Genomic DNA, 20,586 nt, shown 5'->3' with positions numbered 1-20,586 from the left:
ATGGGGCTTCGGTTATATACCGGGCGTTGAACTCTCATTCACAAGTTCGCACGTGACCTTTACGGGGACTTGTTTTCGCGCCAGGGACCAGGTGAGCGGCTGTTTGTGGGCTTGCAGCTGTTCGTTCATCCTTCTAAAGCCTTGTTTTCTCCTTCTCCCTCTTTTCTCTTGTGCACACAAGGTGCTCACTGATTTGCTTATAAAGCTTCCCCTTTTCGCGAGACTTCGGGACTTGTCCGTCGCTCGCCCTTTCGAACTAATCAACTTTCTCTCTTTTACAGGTCCTTCGGGACCTGCGTGAGGTTACAAGTTGGCTGACCCTTTGCGGAGCAATATAGCAAGGGCGGAGCGCGACTTAGGCAACGCAAGCTAAGTTCGCGTCTTTGCCACGAGTGGGCCTCGCGACTTAGGCAACGCAAGCTAAGTTCGCGTCATTGGCCGCAAGGGTGCCTCACGCCTTAGGTAATTCCAGCTAAGGCCGTGACAGCTCGGTACACAGTATCATACCGAGAAAATCTCGAAATTCGATTCGGTACGAAATTTCAATCCTTGGTCCCATGAACATAAAGGTTGGTTTTTTATTCATATTGTCAATTTTGAACTGGATGCCTGTGAGTTCTTTGATGTATCTAGCATGAATGACATCTTTTTTTTTATCTTAATATGTGCATCCTGAATGATCCAGATTAGATGGTATCTTTTGGTCATTAATTTTGATTTTCAGTGCTATAATGATCGTCTATCATAAATATCATTCTTTATTTGCTTGTGTATAAGCCTAGCTACTTTATCGTGGATGTAACTTTTTGTTCAGAGTAGCATACTGTTAGCAACTAGCTTCATCAACTTGGACTCCTTTCAAGTCCTTGGATTCCCATGAGGAGGGTGTTGAAAATATTCATTGGTTTTGGTGGAAAAAAATCATTAGTTGATTGACTCAATGCCTTTACCATAAAATCACTTGTCAGTTTATATCTGCTCCTTTAAACTAGTTGATTAAGAATAAAACAAAGAAAGAGAAAAACTATTCTATATTGGATTCAGTGATAATCTTCTTTTTGTGTTGAAAGGCAAAATTAATGTAGTGATCGGAAGTGATTTTTAGTTTTTGTTCAAACCGATAAATGAAAAGTTATATGCCACTTATTGAAGCTTCTCTAATGGGATATTATGATTATCCTGCCTACTGGCTAAGGTTTCTGATTAGATACAGGTTATTATGAAGAAGTCTGGTAGGTGTCCTTTTTGCCTTTAAATGATGATTCAAGTTTTACCAAGCTATCTTTATAAGCACAAAAGTCTAATTAACCTGAAATCTCTGAGAAATTAGTCAGTGAATTGGAAGTATTATGTCATAAATTTCTTGGTAGTTGTCTTTTAACTAATATATAATATGCTAGATTGAGATTCCATAATAAGTATCTAGGTGATGTTTGTTTGATTTGATGAACCCTAGCATTTTTAAAAGTTGAGTCAAATGACGTTGAACATTCTTTCTTAGTTTCTTGTTTTTGACTTGATAGTTCTATACTTGTTCTTTCATGACAACATGAATATTCGAAGTAGCTTTTTAACTTTTCTAAGTATTTTGCAGAAGGATGAAAACTCTAGTATTGAGGATTATTTTGGGGATGAAGTACTAAAAGTGCGAGCTTGTGGGATGTCATTTATTACACTTGGAATAAATATCCGGTTAGTTAATCTTTTTAACTTGTGACATCAGGAAATGTTGCTTTATTTTTTGTGGTGTTTAGTTTTAGAGCATAGCTTCTTAGTGTCAACCACAACAAGAATCATGTGATGTTATAGGAAATTCGGTTTTCATGGTTTCAACCTTCTACAAAAGTAGATATGTTCTAGAATAACCAAATATCGTAAATGACTCCCTTAAATTCTTAGCATCATAATTGATCCTAAATTTCTTCTGACAACGTGTTGGCATCAATATTGTTGTATGTAAATTTCTTGGGACAGAAGATTGACATATTATGTATTGCATTTAGCTCACTTGTAAATCTAGCATTGTTCCTGATATAAAGCACAGTATGTAACAAGCAGGTAGGTAATTTCATAGTTTAAAGGAAGATCCCACAATTGAGGTGCTTTCTTGAGTGCACAATTTCACATCGGCATGCTTCTTGATAACTATGTTTAGTAAATTGTTTACAGATATCTAGGATCAGAGATCCTCATAGATTGATTTTGTTTTTATCAAGTAAAATATTTAATATATGAAGATTTAAAACAATCATTATGTACTTCAATAAAAGATTTATTAGTTGCATGGAGTGGGACATGCATGTTCTAGTTACGTTGGCTTGAGTCTGTACTTGACTTGATCCATCCTTGGGAACTATTTTATCATATTTCTACTGATTGCAGTTCCATTTGTGTATTTGTCAATTATTTTTGTCCCTTCCCTATGATTTGTAATTTTTGATTTGTTGATGTGCCTTAACTTGCGACGGCTGCTATTACAGCGAATGTCAAAATCAATCAAAATGGTTTCTAAAGGTGTGATGAAGGAACACCTTCTGCTTGTTGCAAACAGCATGACTTGCACTGGAAAACTTATCGGTTTCAACACTGGTGGTTATAAGGCGCTCTTTCGTTCTTTCAAAGTTGAAGTACCATTTACTGAAGCCACTTTATTTGTAAGTGCATGTCTGAATATTTAAGCTCTTCTTTGTTCATTTACATCAAGTGTGCTTTTTAATTTTGTCTGATAATAACATTAGAATGTTTCTATTCTTCTTGCAGACACCAATGAAATGCTTTGAAAGAGCTGCTGAGAAGCGTCAGGTTGATTCATTAGCCAGTGTGGTTTCATCCTGTTCATGGGGCAAAAATGTGGCTATTGGGACTGGTGCACACCATTCCAGATTCTTTGGGATAAGAAACAGGTTCCATTTTCCATTCACCCAATACCATGTACCCATGACTTTATTGAAATATTTGTACATATAATGAATGAGAGTTAATTTACCTTATTTCTGCTGTGACAGATGGCAATGAACAAAGATATTGGAAAAGGAGTCTATGACTTTCTGGAGTTATCAAGGGAGACATCCAGTGGAGAAGCAACTGGCAGATATCTAGCAGATGTTGATGAAATGGCAGAAGAAAATGGAATTTGTCTATCACCTGACCTCGATGGATGTATGACTTTTGATGATGTTGAGTACAACTTTCAGAAAAGGATTGGCCTGGTAAATGGAAAATCTGGCGAGTCTAGCTGGGAAGTGGATCCAGTTTCGGTCAAGTCAGGTAACCGGGAGGGATGGGGAGATAAAGAATCAACTCATGTGGACAACTGTGAATCCCCAGCAACCAAACATAATGTTTGGTCTAGTTGGGATTCCATCCAAGTGAAACAAAAGACTGTTGAATCTGAGAATCTGGCAGGCGATACTGTACCTGGTGAAGATATGGATGCACAGAAACATTCTGGCACAGCAGATGAGTCTGTTGCATGGGGGAAATGGACGGCAGACGGGAACTCAACTGCCTGGGACAAATTGTCTCACAGGAATTGTTGGAATGAGGCAAGCAAGACCAAGGTGGATTTGAAACATGGTGATGAGAGAGATTAGTTGAGAAAGAGGTGAACAGGAGAAGGGAAGGGAAACATAGGTTCAACAGCCACAACCTAAGTTCCTCAACTTGTTTTCCAATAGGCTTGGCTAATGAAAGGATACACTACATCTGTTATGTATTAAAGCATCAGTAACTTACCTGGCATTGACATTTGAAAAGCACCCACAACTGCTCTAAATAAGTCATCAATAACTTATCTGATGGGCTTTTCTGAAAAGGAAGCATAAGTGTTCTAAACAAGGTTTAAACTAGAACAATTTAAATGTATCTCTAAAGGCTTAAATTTATTTATTGGTCTCATCTGCTGCAGTGTACATATGGTGGTGGGTATTGTTCATACTACAGTGACAGAAATAGTAAAGAGCCCCATTACAAATGACTTTAAACCAAATGAAGCCCAAACTAAACTTAAACAAATTACACAAAATCCAGTATCAAAACCTTTAAGCTAGTAGATAAGAAAATTTAATAAACTCTTGGGTGGATCAGCAGGCCTTGATGTTTCATCGATGGCTATCAGAGACTGGCTAATGCTTCCACCTTCCCTATTGGTTATGCATACCTTCATGCAGCAGATCATAGGTGTTTAATCTCACATCATCTAGACGTCTGAGCCCTAACCCAGGGACTTTGGATGCTGCTGTTAGTGCCTTGATTTGGAGATTGTTACTTCTCATGTCATCAGGATTGGGTTTTATGACCTTGCTTAGAATTGCTTTACACAACCTTATTTCGATGATCGTAGAAACCATCCAATCCAATGTTATATACTATGATGTATAAATGCTTATGGCTATCACATTTTATTTAAATAGACATCATAAAAGTGACAATGAGCTCATACATTTTTATATAGAGAGCTTATTATTTTGCACGATTATGCTATGATTAAATTTAAAAATTCTGGTCTCAATAATTAGTTCTATACACATTGTTTATTTTTCCTCATTTATTATATTAAGGGTAGGAAAGACCATGAACATGATTTCTTACCTAACTGACATATGTTTATTTTATATTCCTATTTGATTCATGAGAGTTTGAATATAGGGCCTAAAATAGCAGTTGAACTTGGGTGAACAATTTTCCCTAAAATGTCCTGCTTTTCTCACGTACATATTATTGGTTGGTCATGGAAAAACTATCCTTTTAGATGTTACTTCGTCAATGAACAAATTGTATGATATTTGTAACGTCATGCTTGCTCTGATGGTATACATATCTTGGTTATGATATATTACTTCAGTGATGGCAATCGACTTTCTGCTGATGATCAAAAGTTCATCTCGGAGAATGTTTTCAAGTACCACCCTGATAAGCAATCAAAGGTGTCTGATCAAGTTGACTACATTATGGTAAGCTGGACGAGTCATGTGTTCCCAATAAAGCGACAAGGGCATTGCATGACAATGGTCCAAACCATGGTTTTTTTTTCCTTAAATTAATCTTATTTAGTTGCAATGTCACATAAAGATATATTTATTTTGCTGATGGCAGGTTGACAAGAACATGAGCTTCCAAGACTCGAGGTGCTTTTATGTGTTATCATCGGATGGCACAAGTGCAGACCTCTCCTGTCTCAAATGCATGGGGAGTCCTTTTGTAAAAAGTATTTTAAGAGGCTTCGTTCCGGGCCTGCCGTGTTAATGACGTTGCCATCTCATCCCATGAAAGGGTTAAACCAGGGCTTAAAATTTTGTTATGTCAATAATGCTGATGATAACCATTATTTTCTTTAGGAAACTTGTTATGTGAGGCATATCAGGTAAAATTTCACTATTTTTATTTTTATTTTTATTTTCATTACGAGAACTTTATGTAACGGTTATTATTAAATATCTTATTTAATAATAATGTAACCGTTCATTCATAATTCAAATTTCTTCATTTATTATGGTTTAAATGATTTCAGTTTCTTATTCTTTATGCATGAAATCATTATTATTAAATTAAATATTTAATATCATTAAGTTCGATCCAAACGTTACAAATTTGAATTAATTCTTGAACGTTATGAGTTGGTGATGATAAATGTTCTTGATGGGAGAACATTTATATATACACGAGGATTTTGGTCCCTTGGCTCAATCATCTCTTTGAAGCGAAATGCTTTCCTACACTATCTAAAGCGAGAGTTCTGAGTCGAGAAGAACCAAAGTTCAAGAAGAAACCTCTGTAGAAATTCTTGACGACAATGGCTGAAGGTACGCTATTTCGTTTCCGCATTAGTTTTATTGTGTTTCTATTACAATGATTTAGAAACACAAGTTGGCTTCATTAAAATTTCTAACACTTTATTCCACCATTCTCTTTTATGAAACTTGTATTGGGTTAATTTTCATTAGGAGATTGGGTTAATATTCCAATTCTATAACGAAAGACCTAATGGAAGGTAGATATGTTAAGAGATAGCGGAACTCTCATAAATAGAGAAAAAAAAAAGATATATAAAGAAAAATGCTTTTGTTAGACAAATAAAATATTTTAATCAAAGTAGATCAAGGTTCAAGCGATAGAAATGGCATGTAAGGCATTTGCAGATCAACCATCCCCAAACCTTATAATACTGAAAGTGCTTGATAGTGGTTACTCAATGATAAATCTCACTTCCCAATGAAACATAATACTGAAAAATGGAAAGCAGATAATCTGATATATATTGAAGTGATGACCACATGACAACTTAGAGAAGAAACAAATCAATCTTGGTCAATACCAAAAATCTATACTGCAGATATGCACATACAGGATACGTACTCAATTAAGAACTCATGAGCACAGTCCTTCAAAGTGACTCTTTTTAAGCAGTTCAAAACTGCGAATGCTGCATTTTCCTTGCAAAATCTTTTCTGGCAGCAGCTATCATTCAAGTACAAAATCACTCCGCGGTCAGAAACATCATTTTTCCCAACAATCTAAAAATCTAAATACGATATCTTGAGAGTTTATACAAATTCACTATGGAGGCTACAAATACCATCAAATTATTGAATCAAGATTTTGTTCGTTTGGATCGTTTTGATGGAACTAATTTTACCCGTTGGCAAGACAAGATGAAGTTTTCTATGTGCTTGATCCAAATCTTCAACCAATTCCTGATCCAACCGACGATGTCACCGATGAAATCAAGGCTGAACAAAAGAGAAGAAATGAAGATGAAGTCATGTGTAGAGGACACATTCTCAATGCTCTTTCGAACCGACTTTATGATCTTTATATAGAGGAACCATCTGCAAAAGCAATTTGGAATGTTTTGGAATTCAAATATTATGCCGAGGAAGAAGGTACAAAGAAAATTTTAATTTCTAAATATTTTGATTACAAGTTTGTCGATGGCAAGCCAATCTTGGCCCAAGTACATGAGTTGTAGGTCATTGTTAATCAATTGAAGGCTGAAAAATTGAACTTCCTGAACTTTTTCAAGTAAGGGCTATAATAGCGAAGTTGCCTTCATCTAGGAAAGGGTATAGGAAGAAGATTTTGCACGACTCCAAGGATATCACTTTGAAGCAAATTCAAAAACATCTTCGAATCGAGGAGGAATCGAGGATGAGAGATAAGAGTGAGAACTCTTTTTGCAATATAAAAGCAAATGTTGTGAATCAGTCTAAGAATTCGAACAAAAGCAAACAAAATAAGGAGAATCATTTTGGCCCCAAAAGGGATCAAAGAAAATTTAATAAGCCACATAGTGGAGGCTGTTTGTTTATGGAAAACCTGGTCATTTTGCTAGGGATTGCAGATTTAAAAAAGGCCAAAAACCAAAAGTCAACTCCGTTGAGGGAGATGATAATATAATCGCTACGGTGAGCGAAGTGAATGGCATATTTGGCAAGGTTTCTGGTTGGTGGAAGGAGTTCTGACAGGTATGACTCAAGGCCAGCTCGATATTGGGCCTAGAGGGTCACACACATATGGTAGGCATTGCGATGAGTAGAGGTTCGGATATGAGATATCCGACGAAGCCCTTGTCTTATTAGATGCAGATCCAATACCCACTAGGGAAGGACCCATTAGGGTTTGACATGGGATCTCTATAAATATGAGGGATTCACAGCCTCATAGGCTAGAGTCTTTGCTTGCCTTTCCTATTCTCCTCTCCCTCTCCACCTCAGAGTAGGCCTGGAGTCTTGAGGAGCGTCGTCGCAACCCTGCTATGTGGATCACCGCTAGAGAGGAGGACGCTTGACCTCCTTCACCCTCTCCTAAGGATCTGCAAGGAAACAGGGATATACGATCTCCCTAGGTAACACAATCTCTATACGCAGTTTTGTGTTTTGCAGATTTTTTGCGCACCAATCTTCGCACGACGACGAACATCTTTTTGGGAATCGGGGATTTTTGTTTTCTTGTTCTTCCGCTGCGCATATGATGTTGCCCCCCAATGATTTTCCAACAGTGGTATCAGAGCCAGGTTGTTCGTGCGAATGATTGGTTTTGAACTGCGTGTATTATGTTTAGGAAGAATTTTGACGTCAAAATCGTTTGACGCAAAAACGAGGAAGGGCAGCAACAGTTGCTGCCCTCGATCTGTATGCCTGCAGCCACCTGCAGCGGCAGCCGCAGCCAGGTGGCACAGCGCCGGCGCATGCGCAAGCGCTGTGCCTGCAACAGCCGACCGGCGGTCTGCTTGTAGCAGGCTTGCTGCTGGCGAGGCTGGCAGCCCACGGGCAGAGGCGCCTGCCGCCGCTGCTCCCTCGGGCGAAACCCCGCCACCCCCACAGGGGCGGCCGCCCGGCGGGACAGCATCGCCTACGGAGGCAGCGACTCCCGAAGGGGGAGCCCACCTGCAGCGGCAGCGTCGCCAGCGGGCGTGTCGCCTGCAGGCGAGGGCAGCGCCCTCGCCCCGCCGCACAGGCCGCCGCTAGCAGGGTGGCGGCGGCGACGGCAACGGCAGTAGTAAGAGGGAATTAGGGTTTTGGGTAAAAAGACAGTTTTGCCCCTATGAATTTGAGAAATTCCAATTTCTATCTTTTTTTGTCAAAATTACAAAAATACCCTTAGGAATTGAGAAATTCCCTATATATCCCTGATTTCAGAAAATATTAATTAATTAAAAGGTTTAGTTGATTATTATTTTTATTATTATCTAGTAGTCCTACATGATGATGATTATTTATACATGTGATGTATGATGTGTGGACGGATGATCATGGACCGTGTGATGTGTGTACTTGTGATTATTATTATTGAGGTATGCGAACCTCCATTATATTTCTCGTTTATTTTCGGGCCTGCATGCCTATGATTAAGTTGTAATCACATGAGGAGGCACAGCGGGAGCGTGGATGCGATAGCGGGACCCACGAGACGGACGATCGTGATGCATGGAGATGCATCAAGATGTCGACGGAACCGACGAGGACGAGATGGACGATCACAGGGCATGGAGATGCACCGTTGCACACATAGATCTTGATGTGAGTGATTAGGCCTACTAGCTCGGGCCCAATCATATTAGGTTGTGGTCCATGATCATCTGGTGTGATTGCTTATACACATACTAGATATGTATATATATTTGCATGCGATGTAGATATATATTAAATATGCATTTGTGTGACATGTCATATTAGGAGACCAAATCATAGAAACATCTCTCGATAATATTAAGTCAGTAAACGTGAGGCAATTAGATTGACCCACGTGGCCTTCCATCGTTATGAGTAGGAACCGATTCCCGGTGTAGGTTGAGTTGGTCGAGTCCCTCGAGACTCACCTATATCGTGATTCGCTATCTTGCTTACGACATAGAGATGTCACCGGTGACCTAAGGGCATGGTATACTTGGTCGAGTCCCTCGAGGGTATATCATCAAATCAGAGTGAGGATGACTAAGGGGACACCGGTTCAGAACCATGTCCTGAAGATGATTGAGTAGATAGAGAAACTCACAGGTCTAGGAATGGTCCTAGAGGATAACTTGTGTGTGGACATTGTGCTTCAATCCCTACCAGATTCCTTTTCATAGTTCATAATGAATTTTAATATGAACAAGCTTGAGGTGACTCTCCCAAAGCTCCTCAATATGTTGAGGGAGGCAGAGAGTACTATTAAGAAAGAGAAGCCAGTTCTCTACACTAGTGAGACCAGAAAGAAAAGGAAAGCAGAAAGGTCCCTTAAGAAGGGAAAGGGCAAGGGCAAACAAGGTAAAGCAAAGGTTGCTAAGAAAGACCCAACAAAGGACAAAGGCCAGTGCTTCCACTATGGTAAAGATGGGCACTGGAAGAGAAACTGCAAAGAGTACCTTGCAGAAAGGGCGAAACAAAAGCTTGATGAAGCTTCAGGTACATTCATGATCAGTCTCCATTTGTTAGACTCTTATGATAACACATGGGTATTGGATATCGGTAGTGCTTATCATATATGCAATTCGTTGCAGGTTCTAGCAAGGCCTAGGAGACTTGAAAGAGGCGAGATGGACCTCAAGATGGGTAATGGAGCAAAAGTTGTTGTAGTTGCTGTTGGCGAGGTCGCCTTACATCTGCCTAGTGAAGTTTTTATTGCATTAGATGCATGTTATTTTGTTCCTTCTATTATCAAAAAACATTATCTCCATTTCATGTTTAACAGTTAGTGGATATAAATTTGTTTTTGAGAACAATGGTTGTTCGATATTATTAGATGATAAGATCATCATGAAAGGAACATTGTATGATGGTTTATTTATGTTAGACACCACTCCACATATCATGAATGTAAATGTGTCCAAAAGGAAACGAGATGAGTTGAATAGTGCATACCTGTGGCATTGTAGGCTAGGTCACATCCATGAAAGAATGATTCAAAAGTTGCTAAATGATGGATATCTAGATCCATTCGACTATATGTCTTATGCAACTTGTGAGCCTTGCATTCGTGGAAAATTGACTAACTCTCCATTTAGTGGAACTGGAGAGAGAGTCATTGAGTTGTTGGAACTCATACATAGTGATGTATGTGGACCCATGTCAACTGGGATTGGCTTTAGGTTAAGTGGGAGATTGCTAGTCATAGGTGCCCAGCAAGCCAATCACGTGAGTGATGGCACGTGTGACTTGATATATAATCTTTTTGGGAGTCGATATAGATAGCGACAAGTCGACTTCCTTATATTGCGACAACTATGGGGTGATTACTCAAATAAGGGAACCCGGGTCTCATCAGAAGTGTTCTGAGGAGGTTCCAACTTATTAGAGAGATCGTAACCCCAGGAGATGTAGTAGTGGAAAGAGTTCCATCCGAAGATAATATTGCAGATCCACTGACAAAGCCGTTGTCTCAAATTGTCTATGAGCATCACAGGAGTCTGATGGGGATCAGACACATAGGTGATTGGCTTTAGGTCAAGTGGGAGATTGCTAGTCATAGGTGCCCAACAAGCCAATCACGTGAGTGATGGCATGTGTGACTTGATACATAATCTTTTTGCTTATTATATTTTGGCGTATATCACTTTATAACAATTACATGTGATGAGATCACGATAATGAGATCGATTCACCTTTAAACACATATCCTAAATAATCTCGATCATAGGTTACTCGAGAAAGACATCGTGATAACCGGACAGACTGGTGTGCTGTATACCCGTCCATATGATGGATGCAGCTGGTCTCATAGCTGCTCGTGTAGGGACACTAGAGATACAATACAAGTGCTCATTGGAGAATGAGTTCACTGATTGATCCGCTTACGGAATGCTTGATGGTTGATGATGCCTTATTGTTAGACAGCGATTCCGTAGTCCTAGTGGTATATCTGGTCCTTAGACTTGAGACACCAAGGATATCCTGTATGAGTGCTCCACTCTTTGATACCAGACTTATAGGTTTGGCTGTTCCCAGATCTAGTACAGCTAATCATTGGGAGTGGTAGTCGACCTTACGAGGGCTATTGAGTGTCGACAGAGGATCATCCACTCTCAGCGTCATGAGAGGAATATCCCATGTGTTCTTGCTCAGAAAAATCCCTGGCCAGGGTCATTCGGGTTGAGAGAGAAAGAGTTCTCCGGGAGAATCCGATTAGAGTGAGACTCGAGTAGAAACTGTATGGGTCTGATAGCACCATGCTCGATATACGGTCTTTGGGATATTAGATGGATGAGGGATTATAGGTACATGGTAACTGAGGACAAACAGGTCCAATGGATTGGATTCCCCTGTATCGTTTGGGGACTACGGCGTAGTGGCTTAGTACGTCCGTAGTCGATGAGTCGAGTGAATTATTACAGAGATAATAATTCACTAAGTTAGAAGGAGTTCTGACAGGTATGACTCACGGCCAGCTCGATATTGGGCCTAGAGGGTCACACACATATGGTAGGTATTGCGATGAGTAGAGGTTCGAATATGAGATATCCGTCGAAGCCCTTGTCTTATTGGATGCAGATCCAATACCCACTAGGGAAGGATCCATTAGGGTTTGACATGGGATCTCTATAAATAGGAGGGATTCACAACCTCATAGGCTAGAGTCTTTGCTTGCCTTTCCTATTCTCCTCTCCCTCTCCACCTTAGAGTAGGCCTGGAGTCTTGAGGAGCGTCGTCGCAACCCTACTGTGTGGATCACCGCTAGAGAGGAGGACGCTTGACCTCCTTCACCCTCTCCTAAGGATCTGCAAGGAAACAGGGATATACGATCTCCCTAGGTAACACAATCTCTATACGCAGTTTTGTGTTTTGCGGATTTTTTGCGCACCAATCTTCGCATGACGACGAACATCTTTTTGGGAATCGAGGATTTTTGTTTTCTTGTTCTTCCGCTGCGCATATGATGTTGCCCCCCAATGATTTCCCAACAGGTGGTACGATACTTGTGCTACCGTCCATATTTGCTATAATAAGGGACTCTTCAAGACTTACAAAGAAGTCACAGAAGGGCAAGAGATTCAAATGGGAAATGAAGTTCGTTCTAAGGTGATTAGCAAGGGAAATGTGGAACTCACTTTCACTTCAAGTAAGAAAGTCACTCTTACTAATGTTCTTCATGTACCGGATATGAGTAGAAATTTAGTGAGTGAGAATCTCCTTAGCAAACCTGGAATTAAATCTGTATTTGAATCCGGGAAGTTAATTCTATCCCGTAATGAAACTTTTGTTGGAAAAGACTATTCCGCTGAGGGAATGGTCGAATTATCTATTGTTGACAATGATTCTAAAGTTAATAAAGATGTTGCTTCAATTTATATTGTTGATTCTTATTCATTATGGCATGATAGATTAGCACATATTGGAATTAGCATGATTAGAAGAATGGTTAAGTGTGGGTTAATAAATTATCATTTTGATGATCTTAATAAATGTGAAATTTGTGTTAAATCAAAGATGATGAAGAAACCATTTAAAAGTGTTGAAAGATATACTAATTTGTTAGATTTAATACATTCTGATATATGTGAATTAAATGGCATATTAACGAGAGGAGATAATAGATATTTTATTACTTTTATAGATGATATGTCTAGATTCACATATGTGTACTTATTGAAATATAAAAATGATGCTTTTAATGCTTTTAAGGTATATAAATCAGAAGTTGAAAATCAATTGGGGAAGAAAATTAAAGCTTTAAGAAGTGATAGAGGAGGAGAATACTTTCCTAATGAATTTAACTTGTTTTGTGAACAACATAGCATAATTCATGAATGTTCAGCACCTAGAACACCTGAGCAAAATGAATTAGCAGAAAGAAAAAATAGAACTTATCTAGAGATGATTAATGCTATGTTGTTGCATGCTAAATTATCTTATAATTTGTGGGGAGAAGCTTTATTGGCTGCATGTCATATCTTAAATAAAATTCCCTCTAAAAAGAATAAGATCTCTCCATATGAGTTATGGAAAGGAAGACGATCTAACATTGGTTATTTTAAAGTGTGGGGGTGTCTTGCATATTGTAAGAATAATGATCCTCAAATGACAAAATTGGGACATAGAGGAATCAAATGTGCATTCATAGGTTATGCCTCAAATAGCAAAGCATATAGACTTCTTAATTTAGAGTCTAATATCATAATAGAATCTCGAGATGTGGAGTTCTTTGAATATTTATTGACTTCTAGTAATAATGTTCATCCTCCAACTAGTGAAGAGTCACTAGTGAAGAAATCTCAAAAGATTGGTGAGCAACCTAAAATTCCTTTGATTGGATATCAATCAAGTTCACAAGAGGTTGGAGAGCAATCTTATGAATTAAGGAGAAGCACTCGTGTACGAAAAGCAAAAACATTAAGATCGGATGAGATTGATTCTCAAAGTATTTCTTTTTACCTTGTAGAAGGAACTAATGAGAGAGTATTAAAAACAATTCCTTTTGTTTTACAAGTGGAAGATGATCCTAAAACATTTAAAGAAGCTATGGCTTCTCGTGATGCTACTTTTTGGAAAGATACTATTAATGATGAGATGAATTCTATTATGTCAAATCATACTTGGGAACTTGTCGATTTACCTTTTGCCTCAAAACCTATTAGTTGTAGATGGATATTTTGTAGGAAGTATCATACAAATGGTACTCTCCAAACGTTCAAAGCAAGGTTAGTTGCTAAAGGATTTCGACAAAAGGAAGGAATAGATTATTTTGACACATATGCTCTTATGGCTAGGATCACATCTATTAGAATTATTTTTTGCTTTAGCATCAATTTTTGATCTTTATGTTCATCAAATGGATGTCAAAACGGCATTTCTAAATGGAGACCTCAATGAGGAGGTATACATGGAACAACCTAAAGGTTTTGTTCTACCGGGAAATGAACATAAAGTGTGTAAACTTATTAAGTTATTGTATGGTTTAAAGTAGGCTCCAAAACAATGGCATGAGAAATTTGATGCAATAATTCTTTCTAATGGATTTGTTCATAATATTGCAGATAAATGTGTTTATCTCAAAACTTGTGATGACTATATGGTGATAGTTTGCCTTTATGTTGATGATATGCTAATAGTGAGCAACAACATAAAAGGTATCGTAGAAACAAAGAGGTTTCTATCTTCAACATTTAAGATGAAAGATCTTAGGCAAGTTGATACTATACTAGGTATCAAGGTAAAAAGAAATAGTGGGGATATGTTTTGAGTCAAACTCATTACATAGAGAAAGTATTGGAGAAATTTAGTCACTTAAAAATCAAAGAATCAAATACCCCATTTGACCCAAGTATCAAATTAGTCAAGAATGTTGGAAGAATAGTGGCTCAATTAGAATATTCAAGTGCTATAGGAAGTCTTATGTATGCAACACAGTGCACAAGACATGATATAGCATTTGCAGTTAGTAAATTGAGTAGATTTACTAGCAATCCAAATATAGAGCATTGGAAGGCTATTGAAAGAGTTCTTGGGTACCTTAAACGAACCAAAGATTATGGCCTACAATACTCAAAATTTCCTGCTATTTTAGAAGGATATACTGACGCAAGTTGGATATTGAGTTTTGGAGATAACAAATCTACTACTGGTTGGGTGTTCACCTTGGGAGGTGGCGCTGTTTCTTGGAAGAGCAAGAAACAAACGTGTATAACTCACTCAACTATGAAATCAGAATTTGTTGCTCTAGCAGATGTAGGAAAAGAGGCTGAATGGTTGAGGGACTTTCTATTAGAAATTCCATTGACTTCTAAGAGTGTGAATTCAATTTCTATACTTTGTGATAGTCAAGCCACTTTAGCTCGTGCATATAGTGAAATATATAATGGAAAGTCAAGACATATAAGTCTTAGACATGATTATGTGAGGAAATTAATCAAGAGTGGGATTATTTCACTCACATTTGTAAAAACAAGTGAGAATTTGGCTGATCCATTCACCAAACCTCTTACAAGAGAAGTTGTAAGATCAACATCAAAATGGATGGGGCTAAAACTCCTTGAATAAAAGATCCACTAATGATAGCAACCCTATTCAACATTATGAAATGAGTAATGAAGAGTTCAAAGGGTAAGAACAAGTTATTGATATGTGGAGTGGTTCAGCACTTTGAAATATTTTATGAGTCCCATCTAAAGATGTTAAAGTGCTGGTTGTCACCGAATGAGGGTTGAGTTAATTATATTCTTAATGAAGTTCAGTCAAATTAGGACAAGTATCTCAAAGAGTGACAAAGTTACTATAAGAACTTCACCTATATGAACTTAGAAGTGGTGCCGCTTCGATTGAGAGTTGGAGTTTCTCTTATAAAAGTTCATGAACTTGGATGAGCCCAAGGCCATATTAGGGCTAAGCAAGATTTTATGAGGAATACAAGAATGTTGTATTTATGTGTGTGGTATCATTGGTGTTGTCACGAAGAATAACAAATTCAAAGCTTTTATGCTATTTGGGATTTCGACTTCACTTTGTGATGCTTACACTAAGGTAATATTCAAATCGAAAGATATATTATTTTATTTATAAAATACTATTTGATCACTTGGAGAAAATTTTAAAATTTGAACAAGTGGGGGATTGTTATAAATTATTCAAATTAAGAATTTCTTTTCAAAAGATTTATTTGAAAAGGTGTTTTCTTTTATTTTTTGGTAGTTATTTTTCAAAGGTTGTTTATAATTTTCAAATGTTGTCTTTTGAGAAAATAGTTAATTTTCAAAGGTTGCGTCTTTTGAGAAAATATCTATAAATAACTATTTGGGAGTAAATTACAGTTACAATTCTTTCATGCTCTCATTCTTTACTCTCCAAGTGATTGAGTTAGACATTCTCCAATTCATCTCTGAAGATTCTTTATTGTTTGCTCAATACAAATCTTCTAAAGGCTTGTCATATCCACTAAAACTATTTGCATCAAACCCAAAGCAATCTTATTGAGAAGATGGTACAAATATCGTTTTTAGGAAAGTGTTTATACACGTTTCAAGCCTAAATATCTTTCCTAAAGTATTCTTGATCTTGTATTTATTATTTGTTTCCATAGTGGTTTTTATTTGTTTCCTAAAGTATTCTTTATTTGTTTCCTAAAGTATTCTCGATCTTTTTCTTTTCCCCAACAGAACTTCCAAGACTCGAGGTGCTTTTATGTGGTATCATCGGATGGCACAAGTGCAGACCTCTCGTATCTCAAATGCATGGAGGGTAATGTCAAGCAAACTTTCTGGGGAGTCCTTTTGTAAAAAGTATTTTAAGAGGCGTCGTTCCGGGCCTGCCGATGATAAAAGTCAGCAGCAGTAGTAGTGGTCAAATTTCGGTAGGGAGCCGTAAACTTGTATATAGCCCTGGCTCTTTTCCTGACACTACACCATCGAAATGCTTCGTCTTTGGATCACTCGACATGTATGTCTGTCACATGCAAAAAAAAATTGATTGCATGGCCACTTTGGTAGGCGCTGAGGATGATCTGGGGAATGGATAGAGGAGATCAGGATCATGACATCCATGGATGATGGGGTTGCAATTAGTCTTCATATTGTTTTGACTGGGATAAGTAGAAAGTTTGCATACTCCACGGAATGCAATGTAAATAGTTACATCCGTTGCACCATATGACCGACGCAAACTGACATTTCTGATAGTGTTGTCAAGAATATGGTGCCCACTTGATTTGTCATTAATGATATGTTTGGACATGTTTCGAAAACAAAACTATATACATATATGTATATGTATATGTATATATACATATATGTATATGTATATGTATATATACATATATGTATATGTATATGTATATATACATATATGTATATGTATATGTATATATACATATATGTATATATATATATATGTCAAACTACACCATAGTCATGCACCGTAAGACCCTTTAGATGCTTGAGTCGGTAGAGAACTCGAAAAAACAAAAGTTCAATTCAATGGGTTAAAATTATCTACATCCCTAAAAAGGTATTCCCTTTATACGTTATTAGTAGAGTATTTCTCTCTAATATCATGATATCTAAGCATCTTTTGACCCATGATTACACAATGTCATGGATTGCCTCAGTAGGCTTTTATGGTCGATTAGATCACCCTTGACTTGATAGAATTCGATGTATCGAGTTTGGTAATATGAATATTCTAGAATATGATAATGTCATAGGCTTGGTTACTCCGAGCAATCAATTTGCCTTCATTAGTCCACCCTCACTATTAAGTCCACACGTACCATCTCTTCTTCATGACCCTACCTCGTGTATATATTGTCACAACCCCAATGGATGAGAATTCAACCCACGAGTTGCATGTACGCCGACGCCACATGTAGCTTATTTAATAATACTACGACGATAGATTGATTCACCTCAGGGACGAGTGCGACATGGAGGACAGAATGAAATTATAGAGAAAGTGAGAGCACTAATAGAGATAAATAAAAAAGAATAAAAAAAAAACAAAGCCTAGGCTTTTCGTATAAATTTGTCCAAAATTCTGTCCTACGAGACTAGTCTTTCTTATATGTCTACATATAAAAAAATTCAACTTTCAATGCATTTGTCGATATCCGTGATGAGTATTCACGAAAATTTTGAAGAGTGTATCTATAATTCAAGGGAAAAAAGAATATAAGTCAAATCATGTCTTCTTTAATAGCCTTAGAGAAAAGAATGATAGATGAAGAAGAAGAAGACAATGAACTAATGAAGACTTTGTATATGTCATTGTTAAAAATATATCTACGTGAAATATTCGCTCGCTAATTTAAGAACGTCTAACATAATTACATGATAAATTTATACAACACAATAACACTTGCATATATATATATATATATATATATATATATATCCATGCATGCATTCGGACGAGATGAAGTGTCCAATTATTACGGAACCGAGTCCACTCCTGCAGAGTCAATCGCAAACGATCATCAATTGTCCATGTCCACATTCCGATCGTGCGGACACTATGAGTGATCTGACACGTGAACTGTTTCTGATAACCATACTAACCAAAACATCATTCCCATTACTTAATACTTCCACCCCACTTGATTAGCGTAGCATGTAGAGTCGGAATCACAAAACACGTCAACAAAATATTAACTCAACGGAATCATTACTTTATCGAACCCGACCATAAAGCACAAAAGACTGAGTCAACAAATCGTTATTTCGTTTCCCTAATTCAACATATATATATATATATATATATATATATATATATATATATATATATATATATATATATATATATATATATATATATATATATATATATATATATATATATATATATATATATATATATATATATCAGCCATACGATAAAGTTCGGATGATGTTACATATATCTCAAAGCGTTTCAACAGAAACAAAGATAGCTTAGCATGTCGCTGACGTTCGCCGCGACGTGGCTGACTTGCCGTTGGACCCGTGTCATCCTGTAGTAGTACTGAGCTGATGTCATGTTTGATGACGGTGAGGTACTAACTTAGCAGTTCGTCTTGTACGAAAGATGAAAGCTGTGACAGTCAGGCGATACGATGCTTTGGAACCTCTTGACAAATATAAAATTTAAAAAAAGATGGTCACTTGTAGTGAAATTAAGATAGAAATAGGTTAACCAGTCAATTATTATAAATCTAAGATAGGTACATCTCGATTATCGTGTGAACTTTTTTTGATTTACATCTATTCGCCTGTAGTGTGGTGAATGACAAATCCAAGGAATTTTCTAGAACCAACTCTGAAGACATACTTAATGGGTTGAGATACATATCAAATTTTTTGAAGACGTAAAACTTCTCGATTAGGTCATCAAATATGTGCCAGTCATTCTATTTTTTATTATCATATCGTCTACATATACCTCGATATTTCTCTCAATCTAATACTTAAATATTTTTTAACCCGAAAGGTATGACTTTGTAACAATATACGCCTCGATCGATAACGAATGAAGTATGTTTCTAATCCTAAAATGTCATTATGATCTAGCTATGGCCTGAAAATTCATCTATAAGGGTAAGAAATCATTTTTGATAAGTCAATATTTTATCGATATTGGTGTGAGAAATTATTCACTTTCGGTGAGCCCGTATGATTTTGCCTCTTTGGGGTGAACTCCAAAAGGCACCTCTAAAGGTAAAAGTTGTTGGGTCCAGCCCATATGTGGGCTTAGACAATTGGGCCTATTGAGCCCAAATCATTAATCAAAAGGAAATTAAAAGGTGAAATAGGGTAGCGTTTGTGCAGCGTGAGGGCAGCGATCGACGAGAGAGAGAGAGAGAAGGAGAGAGAAAGATTAGGATCTTGAGTTTTCTGCTTGACGATCAATGGCCAAACATTATCAATTTTAACCCAAATTTTATGTGGAGAACCCTTGCAATAAACTCTACAATTCTAATAGTGTTGATATATAGTTTTCCTCTCTAAGGTACTTTCCTGCTATACCTACTTTGTGAGACCTAGAATTCTTTTTTAAAGAGATCCATCCGTGATGATGATATGTTATTCTTGATGTTGTTGTGATCCTCTAGTTATTCTAGAGAAGATTTACTGTAAACCTGTTATCATTACTATTGATAGTAGAAGTTTGAGGTGGACTACAGTCTCGTGGTTTTTCCCACGTTGGGTTTTCCACATTATAAGATTTGGTTTCACTGTATGATTGATTTATTGCTCTACTATTTATGTTGTTCTGGTTGATATTTTGATGAGGAACCCATTTTAATACACAAAGAGGGAAAATAATTATTCCGCTTTAATAAGTTTTTTCCCCACAAGTGTTATCTGAGCAATAGGTTATTTAGTGCTAATTTGTCTTGTGTGATTGAAATGGAGCAGTCATATGATATGATTAAATTGAACTCAACAAATTATTCTACTTGTAGATGTACGATGGAAGATTTGCTCTATTGTAAATATTTGTATAAGTCTATCAAGGTTAAAGATAAACCTTCTATTATGGACGATGAAAAATGGGAAGTTCAACATAGAAAAACTATTGCTTATATTAGAAGATGGATGGATATAAACTTGCATGAGCATATTTCTGATGAAACCAGAGCTGATGTTGTTTGGCACATAAGCCTCCTTTAGAGTTTGCAAACAAGTTGGTTGCTATGAAAATGAATATA

At 37.2% G+C, this 20,586-nt stretch overlaps 1 protein-coding gene across 1 annotated transcript; it reads left to right on the top strand.

Moving 5' to 3' along the window:
* The first annotated feature begins 1,230 nt into the window (after positions 1-1,230).
* Positions 1,231-3,897, top strand: LOC135614257 (uncharacterized). Its single transcript, XM_065111413.1, has 4 exons — positions 1,231-1,692; positions 2,481-2,654; positions 2,761-2,903; positions 3,006-3,897. The coding sequence occupies exons 3-4, from the start codon at positions 2,838-2,840 to the stop codon at positions 3,591-3,593; spliced, it is 654 nt and encodes a 217-aa protein (XP_064967485.1). The 5' UTR covers positions 1,231-1,692; positions 2,481-2,654; positions 2,761-2,837; the 3' UTR covers positions 3,594-3,897.
* The last annotated feature ends 16,689 nt before the right edge of the window (positions 3,898-20,586 follow it).

The sequence above is a fragment of the Musa acuminata genome, chromosome BXJ2-6, assembly GCF_036884655.1.
Source record: "Musa acuminata AAA Group cultivar baxijiao chromosome BXJ2-6, Cavendish_Baxijiao_AAA, whole genome shotgun sequence".
NCBI classification, from domain to species: Eukaryota; Viridiplantae; Streptophyta; class Magnoliopsida; order Zingiberales; family Musaceae; genus Musa; species Musa acuminata.
This window is presented reverse-complemented; position numbering and strand designations above follow the sequence as displayed.